The 8,062-nt window shown below is 35.4% G+C and overlaps 1 protein-coding gene across 1 annotated transcript; it reads left to right on the top strand.

Annotated features, from left to right (window-relative positions):
• The first annotated feature begins 3,589 nt into the window (after nt 1-3,589).
• On the top strand, nt 3,590-7,523 carry dazap2 (DAZ associated protein 2). Its single transcript, XM_053483164.1, has 4 exons — nt 3,590-3,747; nt 5,125-5,246; nt 5,633-5,881; nt 6,189-7,523. The coding sequence occupies exons 1-4, from the start codon at nt 3,735-3,737 to the stop codon at nt 6,315-6,317; spliced, it is 513 nt and encodes a 170-aa protein (XP_053339139.1). The 5' UTR covers nt 3,590-3,734; the 3' UTR covers nt 6,318-7,523.
• Nucleotides 7,524-8,062: the final 539 nt, after the last annotated feature.

Below are 8,062 nucleotides of genomic sequence, written 5' to 3'. Positions count from 1 at the left end.
TACAAAAGACATACTGTACACAATATGCAACATATTCAGATTTTTGTTTTGTTTTTCTTTTTCAACTTTACTGTCGACTTTGACACATTTAAAGAGGGAGGGGGAATTGTTTTTAAAACAAAAAAACATTAAAGTTGGTTATCTTCAACTTTTCTTTCAAACAGTATTTGGGACATTTTTTACATAAGAAAATTTCATGTGACCCACAAAAATAAAAAGAAAAAAAAAGGTTCTTACTGTATGAATCTTAAAATAAAAATGTAAAAAAAAAATGCACAACCTTGTCCTTAAGGTCAATAATACCAACTGAACATTAGTTTATTTAGCATATTAACATAAAATCAACAATGTACCCTGTTTTTTGATCAAATACAATCAGTTTTTTTCTCCAAGTTTCTGCAAAGCCTAAATATATTGCATCCAAAACAAAACATCCAAAGATTTTCAATAAGTACAAAAAAGGCCTTCATGTGGAACTCATCAAACTCAAGTACTCGATGTTGGTTTACTCAAAGTTTGTTTTTAAGCATCTGTACCTTTCTTAAAAGTCTGGTAGCATCCAGCTGGAGGAATATTTTCTGCAGTACTTCAAAGAATATTTTCAGTTCCTTAGGTTTATTGCATATATTACACCCATTAAGAGCGCACATGCAGTAGCAATGTCTCCCAAGTTTAACAACTGGAGGGGCCGTGGCATCACCTCCCTCAACATTGATGCTGTAGATGCCAACTACATGTACAAGATCCATTTCTGCAGCACGGCCATCTGTATTCTATTGTTACACACATAAAAAAAGCAAAAATGAAATCACTAGACCAATAAAGAATTCCAAAGAGCCTGTTTGTATTTTTCCCTGTACTGTAAATGTTGTTTAGTATTTGATCACTAACTTTTGGTCCACAATGATTTCTCACAAACTTGAAAACACTTTCCTAAGTACACCTGTAGAGAGCCCAACGATACTCTTACTTCTGCAGTAATTATTAGCATTACCAGATATTCTTTGAAGAGACTGTCCGAATCTTCATTTAGGTAGACACGAAGATCAATTTAAAGTTGACACTGCAGAAATTCAGTTTATTTTAGCGGGATTTAGGTGTATGTGTGTGTGTGAGAGAGAGAGAGAGAGAGATTACTGAAACAATCGAGACTCGAACACTGCTTTTGAAAAATTATATCTGTATAATTACTGATGTACCACCCAGCCCTTCAGCTCACCCAGAATCCCACTCCAAGCATTTTTGAAAAGTTGTCAGTTAGAACCATGACAAATATATAAATTCTTTTTTGAGTTTAGCTCACTTTTATAATGGTGGGAATTTTTGTCATGTCCACTTCCGGTGAATTGAAACCCCATTGTTCACTTGTTCCCTACACTGTTCGCTGTTCCCTTTGAACTTAACAGATTTTCTTGAGCACCCGTACCTTTCCTCCAGGATGCCTCAAGTGCCCTTTTCTTTTCTTTTTTTTTTTTATTTGGATGTGTGTATGGAGCCCTGTCTTTGCCCCTCAACAATAAAATGTAACTATTAATCTAAATTTTGAGGGCAGAGCGCGCTCGTTACGAGCTGGGTACGAGCTTGCAAAGTGCACGCGCATTTTCTACAGGCTGGGTGGTACAGAGCTGGAGGATAAGCAAGCAAATTAATTGGAAGCTGCAGACTGCAACAAAACAGTAAATAGGGTGTACAGCGCACACTATAGTCTATAACAACAAATGAATTGAAATAAATGAGCAACAGCGCAACAAACATTACCTGTCCTTTTATGAACTGCACAAGTAGTGGTGGTCATTAACTGCTAGCTAACTGGGTAAGGGTGTTACAAGGGGTTCTGTAGCTCTGTCCACCATTTTAAGGAACATGTTTTGTTTTAAAGTAAGTTACAGGACTTTTCCCTTCTTTTCTGGAGGGCTTTTATTTCACTAAAAACGATCTAATATGGATATCCACATCATTATGGATTATTATATTTATGATATTTAACGAAAACTGTCTTTAAAGTAAACATTTATAAATGAACAGATGATATTATGTTAATATTTAAATTAGATAAAATGCTGATTTTACAGCAGTAAAATTATTGTATCTCTACAGTTTAAACATTTAATAAGCACTGCATGTGCATGTTTGTGTGTTTTATGTGTATAGATTTTTTTAAATACATTCTCACCCTACCATGACCACCCCTGTCTATTGTACTACTAATATCCTGGATTCAGTTTATTTCCCAGTTTTTTTTATTCTGTTGCCTTATGGTTCCAAGCATTGTCACCAATCTTTTTGCATTTTATTGTTATCTCAAAGCACTTCTTTAATCAGCTTCCTATGGACAGTTTAATGTCAACACAGCCCCGCCCTCCAGCACTATCAGCAACAGGAGCAGCAGTAATCCCTCAACAGCAACATTGTACGCCATTAGGTAATACATAGGCAACATTTGCTTTGCAGTATCCCCACCTAATGACAGTCATACAGTATGATGCAATTTCATATTAGATTTTTCATGAACGTGAGTTGTTGTTATTCAGCCTGTTCTATCTTTTTTAACTTTGAGCACCCGCCCCTTTAAACGTCTCTGCACGGCCCTGTTGCTTCTTGTATTCCTGACAGCTAATTAATGCATATTGTATTTTTTCTTTCCTGTTTGTGAATATTTTAAAGGGAATGGATAAGATAAAATAACAAATACTAAATGCGTGCTTTTGTTTCTGCGTGTCTGTGGATTGATCAATAATAAAATGATTGTACCTATATTCCCAGTTGTTACATATATTTTGGCAGGTACATTTATTGTTTTACATATTACGTGTTATTGTGTATTATATACCTATTATGTATTATTCTTCTGTCTTTCTGATTACCTGCCTCATGAATATACAGTAGAGATAAAACACCGCTCCACTCAAATAAATGCACATATGGCTATAAACATCACTGACTTCATCTAACTTTTATATTTGTTTCATTTTATTATTTTTTTTTTTTTTACTTCATTGATTAGAATATGACTTAGCAGTTACATTACATTTTTAAAAAAAAACATGGTCAAACAATACACCAAATGTCGTTTTTAGGAGTTTAAGTTATTATTTTGGCAGCAGGGTGGCATGAAGGTTAACAATGTCGCCTTGCCCCTCTAGTGTCTGGGTTCGATTCCCTGCTCAGGTCCATGGTGTATGTATGTTCCCCCAGTGCTTGGTGGGTTTCCTGGGTACTCAAGTTTTCTGCCACCCTTCAAAAACATGCAAATTAGGTTAACTGGTGTTCCCAAATTGCCCATAGTGTTTGTGCACGTAAGTGAGTTTTGGTTATTTCATAAGCCATATTTATATGTATATGGTTAGCCAAGATCAATATGGCAACTTAAAACCGAAGTCCAGGTTAACAGCATCAGAAATAAACACAAGATTTAATTGCAGGATATTTAACTTATTTAAAGAATGTTTTAAATTATGCTTTGCTAAATATTCGTTTGCGATCAATCATATTGCCTCATGTTGCAATATGTTAATATTCAGACTAAAACCCGACAATAAAACAGACGCCCAGCAAGAAGCTAGCCTGGCTGTGTTTGTGTTTATACGTTTCACTTTAAGTCAGAGATGCGCAGACAGGAATGACGTAGTTGAGTACACGGCTTCAACAGACTGATAAAAACAAGGAAGTAGCCAGGAAGCGAGTTTTGTTTTTTAATACACCGTTCAAAATTTATTTGTTTTCGACAAAGAACAATGAACAACAAAGGTGGGTTGTGTGCGAGATCTTTCCTATACATTTCGAGCGTCGATAAATTAGAATCATTATACAATGATTCTGTAAGGCCATTGTGAGTGGATAGCGAGCTTGTTAGCATACAAACATCTAGCATTCGGATTCCATTAATTACATATCCAATTCACTCCTCAATACGAAATCAAATTACAGCTCTAATGCCAGTACATCTGTAAGTAAATAATATTTTTACATTAAACTAAATAACGACCAGCCAAAATCCTTGATCTTGTCGTCAATAAAAAGGTGACCGTGAACACGGCTAATTAGCTAGCTAGCGTTGCTAATCAAACGGTGACGCTACAGTTTTAAAGAGTTGTACTGGGGCATTTATTCTGTTTTTTTGGTACCACTATTTGCTGTTGTTTCCCCCCCAAGTTTAATATGATGTTATTGAGTTGCCAACCTAGTGACATTGCCGGATTTTAATTGCTCATTTAATCGTTTATATGTTTGTCCGTAGTTTATGTTTGAGGGCCAATTATATTAATACAGTAAAAATAATCGCGCTAAAGGAAAATGTATTTGCCCAACCTCTGTAAGAACCTAACTTACCCTACGGAAAGGCAAACTCAGCCTTAAACTTAAGAAGTAATGTGTTAAACTGATGTGTTTAAACGTATAGAATTTAAAATAATACAACAGAGTTGAATCGGAAGATATTTTTTTTTCTGCACTCAAGTTAAGTAGACTTGAACATAGCACCTTTTGTTTGAACCCACAAGATTTTCAAGTGTTTAAAACTATTGGACCATGTGATTTCTGGTAGGTGAATTTGTTGCCTGAGATTTCACAATCTTCAATTCAAAGCTTATCCCAGAAGAAGCAGTATAGGTGACCATGCCACAAAATACAACACATTCAAGAGAAATAATAATAATAATTTAAAAAAAATCAGGGCCAAAAAGTAACAAACATTCAGGAACCAAGAATAATAAATCATGTGCTTTCTCAGAAATACATGACATTCTTTTGACCGGCTGTTTACACATTGTTAGGAGGCCGGGGGAAAGCTCTATCCTAAGCTTGCAGCTGTCAATTATTAGCTAATGTCTCCTCTATACGTGTGCTCTGAAGGTGTTTGAGGGCATGACCAACCTGCTTTCTAGTTCCGAGCTTTCAATGGCTGTAGCATCAGTTTGTAGGACATTTGACCTGTTATTGGTCAAAGCTGATCAAACTGTGTGTTTGCATAGTTGTTTTCTAGTAGATTTTATCCCAGTAGGTGATTTGCACTTAAATATAATTTTAATCAATGTGTGGTTGTATTGTCACTTAAATGTCTTCAGTTCAGCACAGAATTGTGGTGTCTGCTGTTAATAAAATCCATGCATGACTGTATCCATGCAGGGTCATATCCACAACAGACCTTGTATCCTCAGCAGAGCACAGCACCCATATACCCTCCCGCTATGCAAGTGCCACCACCCCAGGTACCCCCATACACAGATGCCCCTCCTGCCTATTCTGAGGTAAGTAACAAGCAGAACTTTATGGCAGGAAACAAAAAAAAGGCATTTTCAGGCATTTGACATTCTTGCAAGATTAATAGACATTCTATACAAGGCTTATATTGTAATAGTTGCCAAAATATTGTAAGACTGGGGGTATTTCTTGAATAAGAAGATATCAAATTTTCAGCATAATAAAAAAAAACAGGCAAGTGGTAAAGGTATTTGTTAATGAAATATTCTAGAAGTTTCCCAACTTATGTAAATTTTTACCCTTAAATTGCTTATCATCTTTGTAAGTGGAAATATTGCAGTGCAATGTATTTATACCGTTAACTCTTAGGCTGTAGTATCATTTGAATAAAAAGCTTAATAGTGAACTTGGCATCCTCCTTATTCTTCTACAGATCTATCAGCCACGGTATATGCACCCACCCCAGGTTACTGGCCAGCTACCTCCAATAACCACTGCATACCCTGCAACTCAGATGTTTGTGCCCATGCCCCAGACCGTGCCAGTTGGCGCAATGGCCCCTAATGTTCCCATGGGTTACTACCCCATGGGACCTGTGTATCCTCCAGGCTCCACAGTCCTAGTGGAAGGAGGATTTGATGCTGGAGCTCGATTTGGCCCTGGCAGCTCTGCTTCCATACCTGTGAGTATGCAGACTATACTAATGTTTTCATAAAAATGAAATGAGTGACAGCAGGTTCACTGTACCACTGAAAACCACACTGTATCAAGTGGGTAATTATGAATAAATTATTTATAATTATCTATAATGAATTTCTCACATAGTTCATTCATTTTGTAATGCAGTGTTCCAGGGTGGGCTGAACTTTTGTGCTTTCACATATGAATTGTTTTGTATAGGAACTGTTGGTCATTATCCATAACTTTTATAAATGCTGTTTTACACATTTGTAATGTTGCCTCATTTGCTTGTTCCATTTAAATGCCAGCCCCCTCCTCCTGGACATGCTCCAAATGCAGCGCAGTTGGCAGCAATGCAGGGTGCAAATGTGATGATGACACAACGCAAGAGCAACTTCTTCATGGGTGGTTCAGGAGGGGGTTACACTATTTGGTAACAGTGAAAAGGAGCTGATTGGACCTTGACGTTTCCCTCTGTCTGGTGTTCTCTTTCTTCCCATCTCTCCTGCCTCACCAGGAGCAGCTTGGCCTATGCCATGATAGTGATACAACAGAATGTAATGTTTTATAGTACCCACTGACAGTACAGTACTTTGTTGATGTCTTTCAGTTTAAAATATATGCTAAAATATTGTAAACTCCTACTTTTAGACTGTGTTTATGTATGGGTGAAAAACAGAATAACATTTATTTTTAGCTAATTTCTATTTCTATCAATGTGGCAGATAAATGATAAATGTTCTTAGAATTTTCATTGTTTAACAATCTACCACAACCTTATTACTACAGTTTTTATGTTAGCTCTGCCTTGCTATTATTTATTTACACATTGTACCAATTAAATTGCTTCTAATAATAAAAAAAACATACAATAACATCAGTTATATAGTATATTTTGCACATTATACTTACAACAGAGTACTGTACTGTACTTTTGGGAAAGAGTAGACAAATATAATTTGGTGTCAAAATTAACCACTGCAACTTTAAGATTTACAAATTATCATGCAGTAAATAAGCCCTCATATTTGATTCAGAATGTTGGTTGGCTTTTTTTTTATTATTATTCTTTCGTTATCATGTCGGATACCCAGAACTGTACACAATGCTGTGTTTAGTTTAGCAAAACGACAATTTAATTTTTTTACAAAGAGTTTGTGCTTTAATTCTTTAGCATTATTCTCACAGTTTAATAAGAAGTTTAGAAGGTAATCAAGCCTTTATTTCCAGGAATGTACTTAAGCACATAAAGGAAAAAAAAAATTGTCTTGTGAACATTTAAATGTATGACCAAGCAGCTGGTTGTACCAAAGATCCGGATAAAAATGCACTAAAAGCTTTTAATGTGACTTGAAAAAAATCTCTGAATAATTCTGCACATATGATAAATTAATAAATAGTACATAGACATATCAAACATCGATAACTGCATAATAATGATTCTGCATGCCTTTTGCACTTTTATTCAAAGCGATTTTGTTTTAGTAAGGATTTATCAGTGGTAATTTTTAGAAATACTACACATATTAATTTATGTGCACTGTCAACCAACTCTGAAATGTTAGAATTTTTGGAACTTGTTTTTTGTACTCTTGCTTTATACATGCAAATACAGTGTCAGTCATTAAATGTTGTTGTGTGGATGCCTTTTCAAATTTATTCTACATGCCTTTCACTGAAAAGAGTTTAAGATACTAAGAAGTTTTCCCTCATGTGTTTAGTGCTACGAGCTTGATACAGTTGATTTTGATCACAGATTGTGAGTGATGATTTTTAATTCCATTGTCAAACTCAAGAAAGGGGTGTTTTTCTCTCTTGTACTATAATGGAGTAATTTTCTATTGTAGACAAAATATTTTGACTATTAACCCCAAACTTTAAAATAATGTGCATATATGGCAAGAGACCAGTTTTGTGCAAATAAAAAAATCATTAACTTACTAACTCTTCAGCTACTTAAACTGTGAACATATGTGTCAAAATTCAACTTGCGCTCATTTAGCTTAATATACATGTACCTACATGTTTTGTTATTCATTTAAGGTTATTTCCTGAAACCTCCATTTAACAACAGCATCACTGGGTATCCGACAGTAGCTTTAGAACAGGGTGACGCCTAGTTTACTCTTGTATATCGATCATTTTAATGAGGTTCAAACAGCCTAAAAAATGGGATTTTTTT

The sequence above is a fragment of the Clarias gariepinus genome, chromosome 22 (genome assembly GCF_024256425.1).
Source record: "Clarias gariepinus isolate MV-2021 ecotype Netherlands chromosome 22, CGAR_prim_01v2, whole genome shotgun sequence".
NCBI lineage: Eukaryota > Metazoa > Chordata > Actinopteri > Siluriformes > Clariidae > Clarias > Clarias gariepinus.
This window is presented reverse-complemented; position numbering and strand designations above follow the sequence as displayed.

Coding starts and splice junctions, on each gene's coding strand:
- dazap2 (XM_053483164.1), top strand. Junction 5,247..5,632: donor CCCCTCCTGCCTATTCTGAG/GTAAGTAACAAG, acceptor ATTCTTCTACAG/ATCTATCAGCCACGGTATAT. Junction 5,882..6,188: donor GCAGCTCTGCTTCCATACCT/GTGAGTATGCAG, acceptor TTTAAATGCCAG/CCCCCTCCTCCTGGACATGC.